Source organism: Scyliorhinus torazame, chromosome 2 (genome assembly GCF_047496885.1).
Source record: "Scyliorhinus torazame isolate Kashiwa2021f chromosome 2, sScyTor2.1, whole genome shotgun sequence".
Classification (NCBI taxonomy): Eukaryota; Metazoa; Chordata; class Chondrichthyes; order Carcharhiniformes; family Scyliorhinidae; genus Scyliorhinus; species Scyliorhinus torazame.
Window position 1 is genome coordinate 159,620,631 of NC_092708.1, and position 22,776 is coordinate 159,643,406.

Consider the following 22,776-nt stretch of genomic DNA (forward strand, 5'->3'; position numbering starts at 1 on the left):
GTTTCTGTCCCTGTTTTACTACCTTCCAACTTGCTGCATCGGTTCCCATCCCCCTGCCACATTAGTTTGAACTCTCCCCAACAGCTCTAGCAAACCGCCCCCCCCCCCCCCCCCCAGGACATCGGTTCCAGTCCTGCTCAGGTGCAGACCGTCCGGTTTGTACTGGTCCCACCTCCCCCAGAACCGGTTCCAATGTCCCAGGAATTTGAATCCCTCCCTCTTGCACCATCTCTCGAGCCACGCATTCATCCTCTCTATCCTGACATTCCTACTCTGACTAGCTTGTGGCACTGGTAGCAATCCTGAGATTACTACCTTTGAGGTCCTACTTTTTTGTTTAACTCCTAACTCCCTAAATTCAGCTTGTTGGACCTCGTCCCATTTTTTACCTATATCGTTGGTGCCTATGTGCACCACGACAGCTGGCTGTTCACCCCCCCCCCCACCCCCCCCCCCCCCCAGAATGTCCTGCAGCCGCTGCAAGACATCCTTGACCCTTGCACCAGGGAGGCAATATACCATCCTGGAGTCTCGATTGCGTCCGCAGAACTGCCTGTCTATTCCCCTTACAATTGAGTCCCCTATCACTATAGCCCTGCCATTCTTCTTCCTGCCCAGCTGCGCAGCGGAGCCAGCCACGGTGCCATGAACCTGGCTGCTGCTGCCTTCCCCTGGTGAGCCATCTCCCTCAACAGTATCCAAAGCTGTATATCTGTTTTGCAGGGAGATGACCGCAGAGGACACCTGCACTGCCTTCCTACTCTTGCTCTGTCTTTTGGTCACCCATTTTCTATCTCCCTCAGTACCTTTCACCTGCGGTGTGACCAACTCGCTAAACGTGCTATCCACAACGTCCTCAGCATCGCGGATGTGGTTTGTCAAAAAAGCGTTAAACATAATTGAGCATCATTTATTATAATGATATTGTTTGATCTCCTATACAAATATGCCACTCTAGATTAATTGGCATCAGTAATCTTGATTGATTCAAGTAAAACAAGGACTGAGTCACTGAATTAATAACTCTGACCCTATAATTTAAAATGTTAATTCTTGTATTATATTTCTCAACTTGGTATTCCCTCTCAAATGCTATGCTTCAGTTACAATAGAGGTGGAAGTTGCTTTCCTAAATTTGAACTCAATCTTATCATTCCCAATTTATTCATATACTGTGGGCAGGATTCTCCGACCCCCTGCCAGGTCGGAGAATCGCCAGGAGCTGACATGAATCCCGCCCCTGCCGGTTGCCGAATTCTCCGGCACTGGATATTTGGCGGGGGCGGGAATCGCGCGCGCCGGTTGGTGGGCCGAAGTGCCGCTGCTGGAATGCCCGTCCTGCCGGTGAGAATCAAACCACCTCTCTTACCAGAGGGACTAGACGGCGCGGGCGGGCTCCGGCGTCCTGGGGGGGGGGGGGGGCGAACTGGCCCTAGGGTGTGCCCCCACGGTGGCCTGGCCCGCGATCGGGGCCCACCAATCCTGTGCCATGGGGGCACTCTTTTCCCTGCGCCTCGGCCACAGCCTTCACCATGGCCGACGCGTAAATGACGTGCCGCTGACGCTCCTGCGCGGACTTCCGCCGGCCGACGAAGTCCTTTCAGCCCCGGCTGGCGTGGCGCCAAAGGCCTACCACGCCAGCCGGTGGAGCCGAAACCACTCTGGCATGGACCTAGCCCCTCACTGCGAGTGCTTGACCCCTAAAGGTGCGGAGAAATCCGCACCTTTGGGGCAGCCCAATGCTGGAGTGGTTCACGCCACTCCATCCCGCCGGGACCCTCCGCCTCGCCGGGTAGGGGAGAATCCCTGCCTGTATCTCAAAATCTCAACTTCTAACATATTTGGGGGTCATATTTGAGAGCTTATCTTAAGTTTCTAAATTATGACTTCCGGGAGCGGCCATGACCTGCTAGGTCACGCAAACGGCAGCTCCCTCTGGGATCGGTGTTTCGAGCCGCTAAAAGAAGCGGCGGTGGCAGGTGGGACCGGCGTGGGAACAGATGTGGGACAGCTCCCCACCCACTGGTGCATGGAAAAGACCATGAGCAGAGCTGGCAGACGCACGAACCCGGGGAAGAAGGTCGAGAAGCTCCGGGAGGACAAAATGGCGGCCGGAGAGGATCGGGAGATGTGGGCCCAGTGGGCCAGAGAACAGCAGGAACTCCTTAAAACCTGCTTCATGGAGCTGAAAAGGGAGATGCTGGCCTCCATGGTGAGAATTGTGGTGACCCAGAAGGCACAGGAGAAGGAGATCAAGGAGGTGAGGAGGAAGGTGGCGGAGAACGAGGACGAGATCCTGGGCCTGGCGGTGAAAGTGGAGGTGCACGAGGTGCTCCATAAGAGATGGCAGGAGAGGCTGGATGACCTTGGAGCCACAATCTGCAGATCCTGGGCCTTCCTGAAGGAGCGGAGGAGGCGGACGCGAGCACGTACGTGGCCACAATGTTGGGGATGCTGATTGGCGCGGGGGCCTTCCCGCGGCCCTTGGAGCTGGATGGGGCGCACAGTGTTCTCGCCAGAAAGCCGAGGGTAAACGAGCCACCGAGGGCGATATGGTTTCAGCGCTTGGCAGACCGGGAGCGAGTCCTGCGGTGGGCGAAGAAAGAGCGGAGCATTAAGTGGGAGAATGGCGAGATCCGAATTTACCAGGACCTGGGAGCTGAGCTGGCGAGGAGGCGTGCAGGTTTTAACCGGGCGAAGGCGGTCCTCCACAGTAAAGGGGTGAAGTTTGGGCTCCTGCACCCGGCGAGACTGTGGGTAACATACCAGGACAGGCACCACTATTTTGATACCCCAGACGAGGCATGGGGAGGTCCCAGATGGCGCTTGCCCCCCCCCCCTCTACTCTACAGGGGGGGGGTGGGGGGGGTGCTGCTTTGCTGACTGAAGGGGAGCCAGGTGAGGGGTATGGATGGAGAGTCGGGCGAGGGGGCCGCCGGGGAGAGAGCAGGAGGGGGAGGCGGGGGCACGCGGTTGGCCGAAAAAGGGAGATGGCTAGTCGGCGGGAAGCATCGTGGCGGATAAGGAGGGGCAGGTATATAATGGTGAGTGGCAAGCTGCAGGGGGCCCAGGTGGTGTTAGTGAATGTATCTGCCCCGAACTGGGACGATGCGGACTTTATGAGGCGCGTGTTGGGTAGGATCCCGGACTTGGAGATAAGTCACCTGATTATGGGAGGGGATTTTAATACGGTCTTGGATCCGAGCTTGGATCGTTCCAAGTCCAGAACGGAAAGAGGCCGGCGGTGGCCAGGGTCTTGTGGAAGTTCATGGGCCAGATGGGGTGAGTGGATCCCTGGAGGTTTACGCGGCCAAGGACGAGGGAGTTTTCCTTTTTCTCCCATGTCCATGAAGTCTATTAGCGAATAGACTTCTTTGTGTTGAGTAGGGCTTTAATCCCGAGGGTGGAGGGGGTAGAATACTCGGCCATTGCGGTCTCGGACCATGCCCCGCACTGGGTGGACCTGCGACTGGGGGCGGAACGGGATCAGTGCCCTCTCTAACAACTGGATGTGGGGCTGCAAGGCTGCGAAGAGGTGTGCAGGCGGATAAGGAGGAGTATTGAGAATTATGGGGGAGCGAATGACACAGGAGAGGTGATGGTGGCAGTGGTTTGGGAGGCTCTGAAGGCGGTCATTAGGAGAGAGTTAATCTCCATTAGGTCCCATAGAGAGAATGAGAGGGCGGAGAGGGAGAGACTGGTGGGAAGATAGGATGTATGCGGAGGCCCCAGAGCGGGGGGGGGGGGGGGGGGGGGGGCTGTTGAACGACCGCCGGAAATTACAGGCGGAGTTTGACCTGTTGTCCACGGGGAAGGCGGAGGCGCAGCTGAGGAAAACGAAGGGGACAATTTATGAGTATGGGGAGAAGGCGCGTAGGATGCTGGCGCACCAGCTGCGCAGGAGGGAGGCGGCCAGAGAGATTGGGGGAAGTGCGAGATAGGGAACGCAACATGGTGCTGATCCCAGAGAGGGTCAATTAAGTCTTCAGGGAGTTCTACGGAAGGTTATACGAGTCGGAACGCCCCCCGGGGAGGGGGAAGGGATGAGGCGGTTCATGGACCGGTTGAGGTTCCCAAGGGTGGAAGCAGAGCGGGTGCAGGGACTGGGGGCCCCGATTGGGTTGGAGGAGGTAGTCAGGGATCTGGCAGGCATGCAGACGGGCAAGGCCCCGGGCCAGACGGCTTCCCCGTAGAATTTTAAGAAGTTCTCGGAGCTGCTGAGCCCGCTCCTGATGAGAACCTTCAATGAAGCAAAGGAGAAAGGGATCCTCCCTCCGACAATGTCACAGGCATTGATCTCGCTTATCCTGAAGAAGGAGAAGGATCCGCTTCAGTGTGGGTCCTACAGGCCGATATCGCTCCTGAACGTGGATGCCAAGCTGTTGGCAAAAATTCTGGCCACCAGAATAGAGGACTGTGTCCCGGGAGCGATTGGAGAGGACCAGGCGGGTTTTGTTAAGGGCAGGCAGCTGAACGCGAATGTGAGGAGGCTCCTGAATATTATCATGATGCCCTCGGAGGGAGGGAGGGGGGGGGGGGGGGGGGGGGAAAGAGGTGGAGGTGGTGGCTGCGATGGACGCGGAGAAGGCCTCTGACAGGATGGAGTGGGAGTATCTGTGGGAGGCGCTAGGCATGTTTGGATTCGGTGAGGGATTCATAGTGTGGGGCAAGCTGCTGTATCAGGCCCCTGTAGCGAGTGTGTCCACAAACCGGCTAAGGTCAGAATATTTCAGGCTGCATCGGGGGACGAGACAGGGGTGTCCCCTGTCCCCATTGCTGTTTGTCCTGGCAATTGAGCCGTTGGCCATTGCGGCTCAGGACTTCAGGGGATTGGTGCGCGGAGGGGAGGAGCACCGTGTCTCCCTCTACACGGATGACCTGTTGTATATTTCAGACCCGTTAAGGAGGGGATGGGGGAGGTCATGCGGATTCTGGGGGACTTCGGAGGTTCTCGGGGTATAAGTTGAACGTGGGGAAGAATGAGCCGTTCATGGTCCACGGTAGGGGCCAGGAGGAGAGACTGAGGGAGCGCCCGCTCAGGATAGTGGAGAGGAGCTTTCAGTACTTGGGGATACAAGTGGCCAGGAACTGGGATGCCCTGCACAGGCTCAACTTAACCCGGCTACTGGAGCAGATGGAGGGAGAGTTTAAAAGGTGGGATATGCTCCCGCTTTCCTTGGCGGGACGGGTGCAGACTGTGAAGATGACGGTTCTCCCCAGGTTCCTCTTCGTATTTCAGTGCCTCCCTATTTTCATCCCCAAGTCCTTCTTTAAGTGGGTGAATAAGATTGCGACGGGATTTGTGTAGACAAATAAAGCCCCCCCCCCCCCCCCCCCCGAGTCAAAAGGGTATTCTTGGAGCGTAGCAGTTATTACTGGGCGGCCAATGTGGCCATGATCAGGAAATGGATGATGGAGGAGGGGGCGGCGTGGGGGCGGTTGGGGGCAGTGTCGTGTAGGGGCACCAGTCTAGGGGCACTTGTTACGGCTCCGCTGCCATTCTCGCCGGCGCGATACACCACTAGTCCAGTGGTGACGGCGGCACTGAGGATCTGGGGGCAGTGGAGGAGACACAGGGGAGAGGAGGGGGCCTCGGTGTGGACCCAGATACGGAATAACCACAGATTTGCTCCGGGTAGGTTGGATGGGGGATACCAAGGCTGGTATAGGGCAGGTATTAGGAGGATGGGGGACCTGTTTACAGACAGGACTTTCCCTAGCATGCAGGCATGGAGGAGATGTTCGGCCTGCCCCCGGGGAATGCGTTCAGGTACCTCCAGGTTCGGGACTTTCTTAGAAAGCAGGTGGGGACATTTCCGCTGCTGCCCCCGTGTAGGATCCAGGACAGGATGGTGTCTGGCATCTGGGTAGGGGAGGGGAGGGTGTCGGACATATATCAGGAGCTGCAGGAGGTGGAGGAAGCCTCAGTGGAGGAGTTGAAGGGCAAGTGGGAGGAGGAGCTGGGTGAGGAGCTGGATGAGGGCCTGTGGGCCGACGTCCTGGGCAGGGTGAACTCATGTGCCAGGCTCAGTTTAATTCAGTTTAAGGTGGTGCAGCGGGCGCATATAACGGCGACAAGAATGAGTACGTTTTTTGGAGTGGCGGACAGGTGCCCAAGATGTGCAGGGAGTCCGGCGAACCATGCCCATATGTTTTGGACATGCCCGGCGCTTAAAGAATTCTGGCAGGGGTTTGCGAGTGTGATGTCTAGGATTTTGGACACTCGGGTGAAGGAGAGTCCAACAGTAGTGATATTTGTGGTGTCGAAGGATCCGGGAGTGCAGGAAGCGAAAGAGGCCGAGGTACTGGCCTTTTCCTCCCTGGTAGCCCGGAGACGGATCTTGCTAATGTGGAGGGACTCAAACCCCCCGGGTGTGGAGACCTGGGTTAGCGATATGGCGGGGTTCCTCAGCCTGGAGCAAATAAAGTTCGCCTTGAGAGGCTCCTTGATGGGGTTCTCCCAGCGGTGGCAACCTTTCCTTTACTTTCTAGGGGAGCAGTAAGTGTCAGCAGCAGCAGCATCCCAGGGGGGAGGGGGTGTTCAGGTGGGGGTACTGTTGATATAATGTGAGTTGGGCATGGAGACAAAACCCACCTTGTTCTGTTTTTTTAAAAATTATGTTGTGTAAGTAGTTTCACTAAGTTTTGGGATATGTTTATTGTTATTTTTTATTACTATCTGTATTTCTATTTTTGTTATGTAAAAACGCTCATTGGAAAAACTTTAATAAAACATTTATTTTTTAAAAAACGTTTCTAAATGATATTGCGATTTCAAATTAGGATTATCTCCATTTCAATCCATTTAGTGGGACAATGGGAAAGCACCGCCCATGTATCTTTCTCTCACTCTACCAAGAATACGTCAGCAGTGAAGGCCCGACTTATTCTTGTGTCAGGAACACAATTATGAACGACAGTCAAAAGCAGCATTTGAACATGGCATGCCCAATCGAGATAATGCTTTTATTAAAAACGTTTAGCTTAAATCACTTCAGAGGACTGATTTTTCAACTTTTAATTATGAAACATTTGTTCGAATGAATTGCTGTACTTTCTCTGCCGTGATTTTGGAAGTTTCATTTTGTGTTCCGACATCTCGGGATGTATTGGGCTCTGCACCAAACAACCATTTATATTGTAGACAAATGACTTGCTTCCAGGTCTCACATTACTTTTTTTCGACTGATCAAAGATGTGCAAAATTATCCCAGGATGAATCACTTCTGCTACTTGTCACACGGCCCAGCTGATACAGCCAAGAATGAAAAAACAATGAGCGACTACCAATGACAGCGTAACATTGCATGGTCTAAAACGACAACAATTTTGCGCACTGATAATGGTTAGTAACTGGAATGAGCTACGCAAGGAACACTTGTTTTTAACTCAGTAGTTGTGACATAAACTAGAATTATCTCAACATAAAGCATCTTGTCACCTTGCAAATCTATTTTCTAATAGATTTGTTAATGTTAATGTCACCCAAAACAAATTATCTCTGTGTTCTAAATGTGCTCTTGACACTCCGGTATATATATATATATATATATATATACACACTTGCACGCTGCAGGTTTAACAATTATTTACATTTGACAGCTATTTAAAATTCTAGTCCTGAAAAACATTGCGTGGATCAGTTACAAACAGTATGGAGAGGTGGAAGCATCATCACATCTACAAGTGCAGTCAAAGAAAAATACATGCTTAGAAATCTTCCAATGATGCATTGTTGCAAATCTCTGATTTAAGTCATATGTAGAACTGAGGTGGGGGAGGAGAGGTGGGAAGGAAGGAGAGAGAAAAGAAAGAATTGTACACTGTGTTGAATCATGCTCTGGTGCAAGTAGGTGTGCCTTTCTGGCATTGGGATTCAGCTACATGAGCAATGCAGACACTAGACCTGCAATGCAACCAGTCCATGTCATACCTAACAGTGAAGTACTTCAAGTGGTCACTGAGAGCATAAAAAGGGAAAGGGTTCCATCTCCCAGCACTATCATAAAAAAACAAAAACAAAACATAAGTCAGAAAATAACAAGGATTACCCACTGTGCTAGCTCTACTGTCACAGAGGCATCTCAAATCCCCAAATAACTACATCAAAAGGTCATACAATATAAATATATTTCTTCTTCTTGATGTCATCATTTCCTATCCTCCTCTTGCCAAGTATAAATTAAATATCTCCCCATGACAAATATGGGGGAGGGGGCATGGCAAATATGGGGGGGGGGGTGGAAATTAGCTCATCAATAGATCACAATTATCCTTGGTACCCCAAAGTTCCATTCACCATATCCACCACGAACTGTTATTCATATTTATTTATTTTTTAAAATCTTTTTATCGAAATTTCTCATACTTTTAACAGTTATATATACACACACACACATGTTTTTCTTACCTGCGTTAATTTACTTTATTGTAGAGAGAGGTTTATTTTGTCTTTCCTTTAATTGCCCCTATATAGTTTGCCGCCCTCTGGGTCGGTTTATGGTCGTCGTCCCCTGCTCATTCGGGTTCTGGTCCGATGCGCTCTGTGCATCACTTTGAGCTGCATTTGGCTGAGCCTTGCACAGGATGCGGTGGAGTTAGCCCTGCTCAGCACTTCGCTCCAGAGCCCTCACCCTACCTCTGTCTCCAGTTGGTCCTCCCATTACAGTCTTGTCTCGTCCAATGGTGTTCGAGCTCTGTCCAGTAACCATTCGTATATGCTCCCACATAGCCCCCCCACCCTTCTTGTGCCTATCAGGTCCTCTGGTAGTGTGGCTTCTAGGGCCCCGGGATATCCTACTGTCTCTTTGCGGAGGAAGTGTTTTATTTCGAGGTGTCTCATTTCCTGTCCTTTTGCTAGTTTCCACTTCCTCATCAGTTCGTCTAGTGTCGCCAGTCTGTGCCCTACGTAAAAGTCCCCGACCGTCAATATGCCCCCATCCCGCCTCCATCTTTTGAAGGTAGTATCTAGCAAGGCTGAGTGGAAATCTGTGATTGCCACAGATGGGGGGCCATGGGTGACATTTTAGTTATCCCTAAGTGTTGTCTCAGCTGGGTCCACGTTCTCAGCGTGGCGGCTACCACTGGGCTTGTTGTGTATTTTGTGGAGGGGGATTGGAGCGCTGCTGTAGTCAGGGCCGAGAGGGTTGTTCCTTTACACGAGGCCTTCTCCATTTGTACCCAATCTGTACTAGGTTCTTGTACCCATCCCCTCACTCTTCCTGCCGTTGCTGCCCAGTGGTAGTATTGTAGGTTTGGTAAAGCCAAGCCCCCTTTGATTTTCCGTCTATGCAGTGTCGGTTTGGGAATTCTCTAGTTCTTAGCCCCCCACACAAATGCCACGATTAGACTACATTTTCTTAGTCTACATTTTGGAAAAAGGCCTTGGGGATGAAGAACTGTTATGCATATTGATGTACTATTTGTAAACTTCTCTGTAACAATTGACACTGGTATTTTTCTTTGTCTTGTGGCCTCACTTCGCAAGTTATATTTTTTTCTCACATCCTGCTATTTCCACAACCGAAGGTGGAAAAGTCAACTAAAGACAACATTTTGATTTATTCCCTTCAGCCACACTTGGGAAACATAGAATTTACAGTGCAGAAGGAGGCCATTCAGCCCATTGATTCTATACCAACCCTTGGAAAGAGCACCCCACCCAAGCCCACACCTCCATCCTACCCCCCCCCCCCCCCCCCCCCCCAAAACCCGTAACCCCATCTGACCTTTTTGGACACTATGGGCAATTTAGCATGGCCAATCCACCTAACCCGCACATCTTTGGACTGTGGGAGGAAACCGGAGCACCCGGAGGAAACCCACGCAGACATGGGGAGAACATGCAGACTCCGTACAGATAGTAACCCAAGCCGGGAATCAAACCTGGGACCCTGGAGCTGTGAAGCAACTGCGCTAACCACTGTGCTACCGTGCCGCCCTAAGCCTACCTGTGGCCTCACCCATGGTTCAGCCATATCACTATTGCTCCTCAATGAAAAGGTTGTGAGTTCAAGTTCCATTCTAGAGACTGGAGCACAAAACCCAGGCTGCATCTAGTGAGAGATTGTGTTTTCTGGATGCAATACTTAATGGAGGCGCTGCCTGCCCTTTCAGTTAGATATAAATGGTTGCATGGCACTATTTGAAGAAGAGCAGTGGTGTACTTTTCAGTATCCTGGCCAATATTTACCCTTTAACTACCATCATTAAAATAAATTATATGGTCATTATCACATTGTGACTCGTGGGCAAATTGGTTAACATGTTCCCTACATAATGATTACACTTCAAAATGACTGAAAAACACTTGAGGATGTACTGGGAACGTTTTGAAAACGTGTTTTACAAATGCACGTATTTTCTTCTTTCTAGGGGCAGCAGAAACACACTTCCTTCTATGGGTATTCCAGTCTACATATCAACCATCTTCCCTACTTTTTTTGTTTCTTTCAGGGGATTTGGTTGTCACTGGCTAAACCAGCATAGATTGCCCATCCCCAAGCGGCCTGGAGGAAGTGGTGGTGAGCCGCCTTCTTGAGCCTCTGTAGTCAATGTTGACTGACCTGTTACGTGCATATAGCCGTTCAGTGCTACTGTGGGTTTATGGTGCAACTCAAAATTGAGTCAAGATGTGAGTATACTAACAGATGGTACTGGCTCTTGGTGGGCCTGCCATCACAGAAAAAAATGGACATGCCCAATTTACATGCAGTAATCCCGCCTTCTATGCCAAATTAATTTTGCATACTGGAACTTCATGGATTACTTCATAAAGGCGAAGCGTCCAAACCAGTATTTTAGGATATGCATAACTGATTGCTTCTGCACAAAATAAGCAGCTAATGGAGCTGATTAAAAGGGCTGCAGATACCCTATGGAAAAGCATTGGTTCCGAGCACAATGAAATGTATCAGCGCATAAATTATTAATCTGTCCCGGATATTCAATCTACACTTTTTTCACTATTTAGCATATCCAGAAATAGCAAATGTGTTTTCAGGCCCATATTTGAACTGCTCTTTGGTAGAGGCTGGAGCAAAGTTGTAATAAATAAAGGATAAAGCAGCAACCTGCAGATATCTTCCTTATACCAGAGTATAATGGTATTATAAGCACCCAAAATGGCACACAGGCAACTTAATCACAAAGTTCTACCCAGGTCACTCTTTTAGCCATTGCTAGGAAGAGTAACAGTCTATTGGGGCTTGACTGCTCGTGTCTTTAGGGGAAGCAGCCCTTAAAACTCAGCTGAAACTGGAAGCGCATTGTCCAGGAACATCAATGGTGAGAATATGCCACTATTATATACTGCCCTCTGGAGGCTTTTGTTACACTTCTTTATTTATACCAATGCAGTCAAGAGCCAGAAAAAATGCTTGAACATTTGCCACTGACCCAAATGAGTCAAATGCATATCATAGTACAAGTCAATATCCCCAAATCTGGTCTTTAATTCCATAAATCTAATCCAAGACTTCCAAACACAAGAAAGAAAAGCTTTTTCATTTTCAACTAAAACACCCTGGCTATTAAATCTAAAATGCTATAAGCTAAGTTGCTTAGCTTGAAATTTCACTGTTTATGCAATTATGTTTGATGAAAAGGTGATCCATATTGACTTTTGAAGAAAGCTATAGAATGCCTGCATGTTGTATTTTTTTCAGTTCTGAATATTTGATCCAACACGTTGGATATGCATTTCTATTGGAAAGTTGATATCCTTAAAATAATTCACAATTTTTTTTGCCTCGAGACTAAAGAGAAAGGGAGTCTATAGTGAAGATTGTAATCTGTTTTGCATCAATGCTCCTTAAAGCTCAATGAAGATACAATTTGATATTCAGCAAGGCATGGATGCATTTAGTTCCCTCTACAACTTTTTCTGGGGGGCAAAATGGGAGAAAAATCAGTAGGGAAGTAAGGTTTTTTTTTTTGGGGGGGGGGGGGGGATATGACCAGGTTTGACAGTTTTAATTTGGTATTCGGTATTATTTTGTTGATCACAGCACACAGATGATTAAAAATGATTGTTAGCGGTTTCTACAGGTGCAGAGAATACATAACTATAACTTGCTGATATGCACATTGGAGGTCAAACCACAAACTTTATTCTTGAAGGCCTTGAAACATTTATGTTGATCCCGGTCAGTCATGTTACTGTTAGCCCGTGTCTAACAAGTCTTTGGGAGTGTTTGAAACTGTTCAATGGATCATGACATTCCTTTCAATCGCAGGTAATCTGCAAAGCTGTTCATGTCATGTATATTTGGTAGCTGTATTAATACGGCAAATATTGATCTGTGAATAGCTAATCATCAAATGGAGTTAAGTGAAATAGTTTTGAATCTCCTTTTGCTCTGGGATATCCTCAAGAAACTGGAACATTTTTGGCTACAATAGTAGTGTAGAAAGAAAAACTAGAAAGAATGCAGAAGAGATGCGACCAGGACTTGATGGTCTGAGTTATAAGGACAGGCTGGATAGGCAGGGACTTTTTTCCCTGGAGCATAGGGGTGATCTTATAGAGATCTATAAAATAATGAGGAGCATAAATAAGGTAGATAGTCAACATCTTTTCCTAAAGGTAGAGGAGTCTAGAACTAGAGGGCATCAGTTTAAGGTGAGAGGGGAGATATACAAAAGAGACTAGAGGGGAAATGTTTTCACAGAGGACGTTGAGTATCTGGAACGAGCTGCCAGAGGCTGTGGTAGAGACGGGTTCAATTTTTTCCTTTAAAAAACAGTTAGACAGTTACATGGGCAGGGTGGGTATAGAGAGAAATGGGCCAAATGCGAGCATGTAGGACTAGCTTAGTGATAGAAACGGGGCGGCATAGACAAGCTGGGCCGAAGGGCTGTTTCCATGCTGTAAACATCTATGATTCTAATACTAACAGATAGAACAGACAGCAATCAAACTGATACAATCGGAGATAGGGTAGTCAGAATGGTGGCACAAGGCAGCATGATAGCACAGTTGTTAGCACTGTTGTTTCACAGTGCCAAGGTCCCAGGTTCGATTCCCAGCTTGGGTCACTGCCTGTGCGGAGTCTGCACATTCTCCCGTGTCTGAGTGGGTTTCCTCCGGGTGCTCAGATTTCCTCCCACAAGTCCAAAAAGGCATGCTGTTAATTTGGACATTCTGAATTCTCCCTCCATGTACCCAAACAGACACCATAGTGTGATGACTAGGGGATTTTCACAGTAACGTCATTGCAGTGTTAATGTAAGCCTACTTGTAACAAGGAAGATTATTATTATTAGAAGACTCCACGACAATGAGCCATCACATAAGTAATGGCTTTGTGTTTCACTCATTAGATATAGATTAAGACATAGCATCAGAAAAGCACATTTGTTGTTTTGATTCTGAAGTGAATAGTAAAGTCTCTATTTCAAGTAAATCTATTATTTGGGTTGCCTATTGTTCATTTACCCAATTTTATTTCCAATAATTTGTTGAGTGGCTTATATTTTAAATCTCAGTTTTTTTGCTCTTTGAAGGCTAAAAGATATTGTAGATGCATGTGCAATGTGTTCCTATAAGGAGTACAGTGATGTGACTTATATGTTTGAACCTTGGGCGTCACACTACATTTACCCAGCTAGATAGATAAACACAGAGTCTGGTTAGTAGGGTGACACAAGGGTCATGTACGAGTGGCCAGTGGCAAAGATTTCAATACAAAATTTTGTATGCAAGTCCAAAAATGTATCAAAATGGTGAGTGGTTTTAAATATTTTTGTTTCTATTCAAAACCGTGCTTTCATCATACATATTTCAGATCTGAATTAATCTCGTAGTGTTTGAGAAGTTTCGTTATCATAATATTAGTCTTTCTTCAGCTTTATCATGCATGAGCTTAAAGCCTACAGAACTTAACCTGTTGTTAGTGTCAAAGAGGATCCAGTTTAATCCACTCAGATGAAACTCGTCAATCCCACAGGCATTTCATATATGGTTAGAATTATTTTTATAAAATTAATGACACATCAAATGGATGACAGTTTCAAGCATCAAGGTCTGGTTGAAAATTTTTATATTTCCAAAATATAAGCAATAACTTGTTCCTACAAGAAACTATAGGAAGAGGGAACATAAGGTCCATCTCTCTCTAAAGTGTCACCTCTCATTTTTAAATGCTTATACACTATCTTAACATAACTGTGCACACAAAAGCAGTTACACAAATTTTAAAAACTGCTGTCAAAACGGACTTACCAAATAGACTGGTTAATTTTCATACAGCCATAGATCCAGTTACTGGGTTCCTGACAATTCAAAAATCCAGATGCATTTGAGGTTGTAAAAGTAGATTAAGATGCAAATTGAGGTGTGCGCGCATCAATGAATTGAGGCACCAGAGAAATTTCTCAATGGGCCAAGAAGGTATACTTTTTAAAAAAGTATACTTACAGTTTCATAAAAGTATAGAAGTTTTTTTTAAACAAACAATGGTTTGCAAATAATCAACCGGAAATAAGTTTCTCAATGTTGCAGATTTACCAATTTGTGATGCTAGCCCCACCTCTTATTTTTTCCAACCATCTATTAAAAAATGTTCACATGATTTACTATTTATGGCAATGAATATTTTAGCAAAGGTTAATACTTCAATATTTTGATTTTAAAAAGGCAGATTTCCTTACCAAGTTGCTTGTTCGACAATATAAATGAGTGTAGGGTTCCCTCTCACTTGGAAGTGGCAAGAGAAAATATGTTGCCTTGGGTTCCCATGCAGAAAACTGAAACATATTTTAGCATGTATATAATTTCAAAACAGAAAACATGATAAAAATATCCCAGAAAAGTTTGATAAAATCAGCATCCAGTACCTCTGGACTGTTATAAGTCCATTTGTAGGTTTTAATTTCACTCCATGTCGCAGACGGATCTGAAATAAGTACACGTATTAAACAGTCGCACAGTAGTATAGAACTTGAAGATTGCTGAAAAGCGAGATGTGTTGCTGAAGGTTTTCATATTGTACTCATCAGAACAAACACAAGAATGTCAAATTTCAAATGATCACAACACTTTATACCACTCAATCTATAAGTTTCCAACTCAATCTATCAGTTTGCGGATGATATGACTGTGGTGGGCCGTATCTCAAACAATGACGAATCAGACTACTGGAGGGAGATAAATCACTTGGTTGCATAGTGGACTGAAAACAACCTCTCTAAATGTCGGTGTTGCTAACTTTTGGTTGGCTCTTAAATCGTAATTTGCTCTGTTTGTTTAACCTTTGCTCTAGAGTCGCCAGGTATCTTTATGATATCGCCACGAGGTTCAAGTAATGATCAATAACTCAACACACCAATTAGTAAGATTCAAATCAAAACACATTTATTATACACAGTAAATCAGTACTCGTGCATAAACTCTACTTTCTAGACTATTCCTATCACTTAAAGGCCAATACTTAGCTTCGGACTGGTCCACCAGGTATGGGCCTTTCGTTCAGGTCCCGAGTCTGCAGGATTCCAAAGCTGGTATGGACTGGTAGCTAGGAGCGCCTCGTAGCGAGCGTTGATTTGAGACTTACTTGGTTGGCAGCCGCTGGACAGTTCACTCTCGGGGGTTGCTTCGCGTTGCTGAGTGACCCTGTCAAGAAGGACGATTTGAACTTGGGGGCTTTACTTTATAGTCCCCAGGGGCTTCCCGCCTTTCGGGGCGGACCTCGTACCTGGTTCCAAGTGATTGGACTGCGTTCCGATCACTTGAATCGATTTCTCCAATACTGGAGCTGTTCCCTGATCGCTGGGCAGTCCCTAGGTGTCCGTTGGCCTTCCTTTGTCTTGGCTCCTGCTGGCGCCAAGGAGTCTGGCTTGGCTTTATTCACCTTAACTGTTGCAATTGTGCCTTGGAATTGCTCATTACTATGCAGATGGCTGCTGGTTTCAGTGCTGTCTGGTTTCTAACAGGTTTCAATACACATGATTTCTGTATTTGCTCGTCTTTGCATGTGTTGGTTGAATTTCACTTCAGCCTTTGCGGTTCTCCATTTTAAGTCGGGAAGTGGCCAACCCAGGTGGCTACATCGCAAAGATCAACGAACTGATCATCGACTTCAGGAAGCGTAGCACGACACACACTCCCGTCTGCATCAATGGCTCCGAAGTGGAGATGGTTGATAGCTTTAAGTTCCTGGGGGTCACCATCACCAACAGTCTGTCCTGGTCCACTCACGTTGATGCAACAGTTAAGAAAGCCCAACAACATCTCTACTTCCTATGGAAGCTAAAGTAATTTGCATCTGCATCGACTCTCACAAACTTCTACAGATGTGCAATAGAGAGCATCCTATCAGACTGCATCACAGCTTGGTATGGCAATTACTTGGTCCAAGATCGCAAGAAATTGCAGTGTGGTGAACTCAGTCAGCGCATCACACAAGCTCGCCATCCTTCCATTGATTCTGTATATACCTCTCGCTGCCTCAGGAAGGCAGACAGCATTATCAGAGAACCCCCCCACCCAGGCATTGCCTTCTTCCAGACCCTTCCATCAGGCTGAAGGTACAGAAGTCTGAAGACCCGCACATCCAGACATAGAAACAGATTCTTCCCCACACCTACAAGACTCCTCAATGACTCCCCCTCAGACTGAACTGTTCCCTGGAAGAACACTATTCACAACGCCCTATGCTTCTCTTGCTCATGTATTTGCTTTGTTTGGCCCCTTGTTCCACACTGTAACCAATCACTGTTTGTTGATGCACCATTTGTCAATGTTCTCTGTTGATTATTCTCTTTGTCTACTATGTACGTACGGTGTACGTTCCCTTGGCCGCAGAAAAATACTTTTCACTGTACTTCGGTACATGTGACAATAAATCAAATCAATCAATCACAGGAGAAGAGGGTGCTGTTTGGTTGGTAAGTCGACTGATTGGCTGGGGCGTTGACATGGAGAATGCAACAGGAACTCCTGTAGGTTCCCCAAGCCCCTGGGTAATTCAAATAATGTACAAGACTTGAACATATTCTTTTGCTCGCACAGAATGGGTCTATGCATATGAACGTATTGCTTTGAGCAAGTGTAAATCAGTTATGATATGAGCTCAATTGATTACCTTGAACTGGATTTTAGTGTAGCTATTAGCACACTGGGGATTGTTCAGCAAGTGCTGCCCAATCGCAGAGTCACATTAATGGCAGACGTTTTCTTTTGAGGTTTGCAAGCGCAAGCTGATTGATTACAATCTGTTCTCTGCTGTACATCCACGGTTAGATATGATTCCATGATTGGATAACACTTGCTGAACAATCCGGAGTCTGCTAATAGCTACACTAACAACTAATTTAGAATAATCAATTAAGTTTGCAATGTTGATAATTTACACTTGCTAGAGGCAACATATGTCCATACATTTGGACCCATTCTCTGCAAACAAAAGGGATATGTTCAATCGTTACAACTTTATTGAATTACCCAGGAGCTTGGGGAACCTTGGGAAACTCTGTTGCTTTACCCATGGCAATGCCTTGGACAATCAAAGTTAACATGTCAAACAACGAGCACCCTTTTCTTCTGGAGTATAAACTGTTGTGATAAAATTTGGCACTCTTGTGTTTGTCCCGATGGCTGCAAGACACAATGACACATATTAAACATATTTTAAATATTTGGCAAAAACATTAATTTTAAACAATGTCCCACTTCAAACCTGGGAATGAGGCAGAAGACTCAAGATTATCCTCAGCAGAGTCTTTTTCTGAATAGTTGACAAAATGATGGTGCAGAACAGACATCCTCCTCTCTAGATCTGTTGTCATCTTTAAATAAAACAATAAGTCACAACTAAGTTTTGGAAAAAGTATGAACCAAAAATTCGTTAGTAATTTGATGACCGAGCAGGTCAATAATAAAACAGCATAATCTTATAATGCCAACTCTTAGCCATGAAGTAGCCCAGTTAAAATTCATCAGTTATTAATGCAATATAAAACTGGTAAAGCCAGTGTGTATGATTCCCATTATTTCAGATTCTATGGGAGGGGCCTCTTTTATAGTGGAAAGATGCTATTAAAAACTAACAAGTGACCCCTGCTACCACTCTTCAGAACCTACCACAAATACTTTTGAACGACAGGAACAGCTGAATATCTAGTTTGACTATCCATTCAACAGCCTCCAAAGATGCCGAATGGAGAACAGAGGTAGCTCCCTCAGTAGGTCTTAGTGGGCAATTTGATGTGATCTGTTCCATGATTTGGAACACATGGCCACAATCGCACTAAAAATCGCCATAGGATTCCGAGCCTTTGACCTTGTAGATGGTGGACAGGCTTTGGGGTTGTCAGGAAGTGAGTTATTCTCCATAGGATTCCGAGCCTTTGACCTACCCTGATAGCCACAGTATTAATATGGCTAGTCCAGTTCAGTTTCTGACCAATGGTAACACCCAGGATGTTGATTGTGGGGGATTCAGCGATCGTAATACCATTAAATGTCATGGTGCAGTGGTTAGATTCTCACTTGTAGAAGATGGTAATTGACAGACACTTGTGTGGCATGAATGTAACTCGTCATTCTAAGCCTGGATATTGTCCAGGTCTTGCTGCATTTGGACATGGACTGTGTCATTATCTGAGGAGTTGCAAACGGTGTTGAACATTGTTTGCAGATGACTGCACATCGCCACTTTTGACCTTAGGATGGAAGGGAGGTCCATCTGCTAAAGCAGCTGAAGATGGCTGGGCCTAGGACACTATCCCGAGGAACTCCTGCAGTGATGTCCTGGAACGGAGATGATTGACCTCCAACCACAATAACCATCTTCCTTTGTGCCAGGTATGACTCCAACCAGCAGAGAGTTTTCCCCCCTGATTCCCATTGACTCCAGTTTAGCGAGGGGTCCTTGGTGCCATATTCGGTCATATGCTGCCTTGATGTCAAGGGCAGTCACTCTCACCTCACCTCTGGCATTCAGCTCTTTTGTCCATGTATGAACCATGTTTTACTTACTGCTACCTTATAATTAGGGGCAAGAGATCAATCAGGCTATACAGGTGGCGCTGCAAAGATACATGGAGTTTAAGACAGTCACTCTTTGCATCAGAAGCCAATGATAATTTAAAATGGCAACCACTCATACCCACATCAGTCATTCATTTCTATACTTGGCTTATAAGTTGACCCTATTTTGGAAGGATATTTCGAAGCTTCAAAAACTGATTTATCCACCAACATTTATAATAATTATTCAAGTCTATGGGTCAAGAAAACAATTTAAAAAAACAAATATAACTATGTGTGTAAAATTAAGTTTACCTGATTAGTCTGATGATCAACAAGATCAAAAAAAGCTCTGACCGTGGCTAGGACCAGCTCTTTACACCTGAAAAGACAAAGAAAAAGCATTCATATCATGTGGTTTGCTCTCATTGGAACTCTAATCAGGTTTCAATTCCTGTCTGCCGAAAATATTTTGCAAAGCAGGAAAGTTTACAGTAAACAACACATTTGCAGAGAAAAGATGGACAATCTAAAGTAAAACTAAACATTTTAAAAGAATTAAAAATTTGTAAATGCATATTTTTTCCTATCACTTATTCATCTTAATGAAAAATTTACGAGAAAGGAACCTTTAAAATCGACACATCAAACCATGCAATGCAACATAAAAATTAATTGGCTGAGGAGCTGAGCTAGGTTAGAGGGGGGGACTGCCAGTGGGTCAGGATGGAGGCGAGTCTGTGCAGGCGGGGGGGGGGGGTCAGGGCTGAGGGCATTGGCAACAGCGCCACTCCCAACGGCCCAAGGGAAATACTCAGATAGTAGTAGTGGCATTGAAAATCTGGAGGCAGTTGTGCCAGCACTTTAGGTCAAAGGAAATGCCAATTAGGAGGAATCACAGATTTCAGCCAGGGAAGTGGGATGGGAGTTTATGGGAGGAGAAAAGAGTTAGGGCATTAAAGGATTTGTTGCTGGGGGGGGGGGGGGGGGGGGGGGTTTGCAGGACCGAAGGAACTGGAGGCGAAATATGGGTTGGGGCAGGGGGAAATGTTTAGGTATATGCAAGTCCGAGATTTCGCTAAGAAGGAGGTACAGAGCTTCCTGGTGGTGCCGGCCTCCACACTGTTGGAGGAAGTGCTGACAACAGGAGAATGGAGAAGGGGGTGGTTTCGGCGATTTATGGGGTGATTCCGGGAGAAGGCACCGCTGGAGGGAATTAAGGCAAAGCGGGAGGAAGGAATTGTGGTGCGAGGTGCTCCGGAGGGTGAATGCTCCAACTTCTTGCGTGAGGTTGGGGCTGATACAACTGAAGGTGGTGTATATGGCGCACCTCACAAAGGGGATGAGCAGACTCTGAGGGGGTAGAGGATATTTGTGAGCATTGCGGGGGGGGGGGGGGGGGGCGCAAACCACATTCATATGATTGGGTCCTGTCCAAAGCGAGAAGTGTATTGGAGGGAGGTTTTCAGGGTAATTTCGACGGTGCACATGTGAGGCTTGAGCCAGGTCCTCTGGAGGCCATATCCAGGGTATCGGATCGGCCGGGGTTGGAAGCGGGTGCAGAGGCAGGTGTTGTAGCCTTCACCTCGCTGATTGCCCGAAGGCGGATCCTGTTGGGGTCGAGGTCAGTTTCTCCACCCTGTGCCCTGGCGTGGTTGGGGGATCTGTTGGAGTTTTTAAACACTTGAGAACGTGAAGTTTGAGTTGAGGGGAAGGAAGGGTTCTACAATTCACGGGATTTGTTCATTATGCACTTTCAATAATTGGATGACATCGAACATTAGGGGGGGTTTGGACTGTGTATGTTATTGATGACTATGTATGGGTGAATGGTGGATTCCAACCTCAGCCGATCAGATACCCTGAATGTGGCCTCCAAGGACCCGGTTAAAGCTTCACATGTACCACCTTCGAAATTTCTCTGAACAACCAGTTTTGGACAGGACCAAAACATAGGAACATGGTTTGTGGGGGTCCCCGCCACCCGCAACATTCACAAACATCCTCTACCCCCTCAAAGAGTCGGCCTTTGCGCGAGGTGCGCTTGATACACCACCTTCAGCGGTATCAGCCCCAACCTCGCGCATGAAGTTGAGGCATTCACCCTCTGGAGCACTCAGACTACAACCCCTCCTCCAACTCTTCCTCCCACTTTGTCTTAGTCCCCTCCAGTGGTGCCTTCTCTTCTCCCAGAATCGCACCATAAATCGCCAACACCACCCTCTTCTCCATTCCCCCCGTCGTCAGCACCTCCTCCAACAGTGTGGAGGCTGGTGCCACCGGAAGGCTCTGTATCGCCTTCTTAGCTAAATCTCAGACCAGCATACACCTAAACATTTCCCCCTGCCCCAACCCATATTTCGCCCCCAGCTCCTTCAGTCCCGCAAACCAGCCCGCTAGAAACAAATCCTTTAATGCCCTGACTCCCTTCTCCTCCCATCTCCGAAAACTCCCATCCCACTTCCCTGGCTCAAATCTGTGATTCCTCCAAATTGGCATTTCGTTTGATCCCACCCCCAGCCTGAAGTGCTGGCGCAACTGCCTCCAGATTTTCAACGTCGGTACTACTACCGGACTCCCTAAGTACTTCCCCGGGGCCATTGGGAGCGGCGCTATTGCCAACGCCCTCAACCCCGACCTCCTACACAGACTCTCCTCCATTCTAATCTACTGGGAGACCCCTCCTCTAACCCAGCTCCTCACCTTAACATTCACATTGAAATGACCGAGGATGAATAACTTTGCAACGTGGCTTCATGAAGAGTCACAGAATTGATTTTTGTTTGAAATGCTGGCATTGAAGGTCCAAGGAAATGCCAATGTTACCTTTGACAAAGTTTGGAGTTCAATAATTAATGACAAAGGAGCAGCAACATCTGGAAAAGGCGGAACCTGCAACAAATTTCAGATTTATTTAGTGAGATGATGGGTGTAAACGAATGGCCTCGTTGCACCTGGCCCAGTGATGCGCCGAGGCCGTTAAGAGGCCGCTTGCGAGATTGGTGAGATTTGCAACATTTGGAATGCCTCGTGAGACCCAGGCTGGCAGGGAATCGTGCCAGGCTAGCAGTGCCCAGGTGACAGGGATCAGACCCAGGGGTGCCCTGCCCTTATGGGGTGGGGTGGCGGGGGGCGGGGGAAACCAAAAAAAGGAAAAGAGAAAACTGCAGGGGGATAGTGGGATCGTTCCAACTCTGCAGATGCCAAGAAACACCCCGCCATTTGCACCCAAAACAGGACTCCTTTTTTTTTGTTAAATCGCACGACATCTGTCATTGAACATAGAAGCAAAAAATAAAGCTGCCTGATGCACAACAGCCACGTCTCGACTTGAAAGCAGTTAACACGATTGACAGGAAGATATTGCACAAATAAACATGGATCAACCTACGTCAAGAAATCAAAACTGCCCAGGACAATGGAAATCTCTGCGTGGGAGCAAGAGGGCACTTGGTCCGACCATCACCTTGATTGGCAGATGGTGACACACTCACTGACAGAAGTAAACAGATTTTCCATTGGGTTGAACACTACCGTGAGCTGCATTCCCATGAGACGGACATCTCCAGTCGGCGGTCTGCGTTTGACACTCTCCCTTAGCTTCCCGTCATGGTTGGAATAGACTCAGAAACCTCTTAATTTGAGGTTAAAAAGGCCTTTGTTTTCTCAGCAAGCAGAAAACTACCTGGCAAGGATGGAATCCCAGCTAAACTGCTCAAGCATTAAAGTCCCAACTACTGTCACATTTTTCCCTTCATTCATTCAATGGATGTAAGCTTTGCTGGCTAAGCCAGCATTGATTGTCC

The 22,776-nt window shown here is 47.0% G+C and overlaps 1 protein-coding gene across 2 annotated transcripts in view; it reads right to left on the minus strand.

The window, feature by feature from the left end:
* pgap1 (post-GPI attachment to proteins inositol deacylase 1) overlaps positions 1-22,776 on the minus strand; it is a 263,763-nt gene that overhangs the window by 166,838 nt on the left and 74,149 nt on the right. The window contains exons 7-12 of one of the 2 annotated variants that reach the window (XM_072478690.1): positions 19,286-19,352; positions 17,679-17,787; positions 14,839-14,897; positions 14,653-14,748; positions 14,225-14,274; positions 7,934-7,999 (exon numbers count right to left, since the gene is read on the minus strand). In XM_072478690.1, the coding sequence (XP_072334791.1) occupies positions 7,934-7,999; positions 14,225-14,274; positions 14,653-14,748; positions 14,839-14,897; positions 17,679-17,787; positions 19,286-19,352 (447 nt within the window). The remainder of the gene's footprint in view (positions 1-7,933; positions 8,000-14,224; positions 14,275-14,652; positions 14,749-14,838; positions 14,898-17,678; positions 17,788-19,285; positions 19,353-22,776) is intronic. The other variant, XM_072478698.1, reaches the window with a different exon arrangement.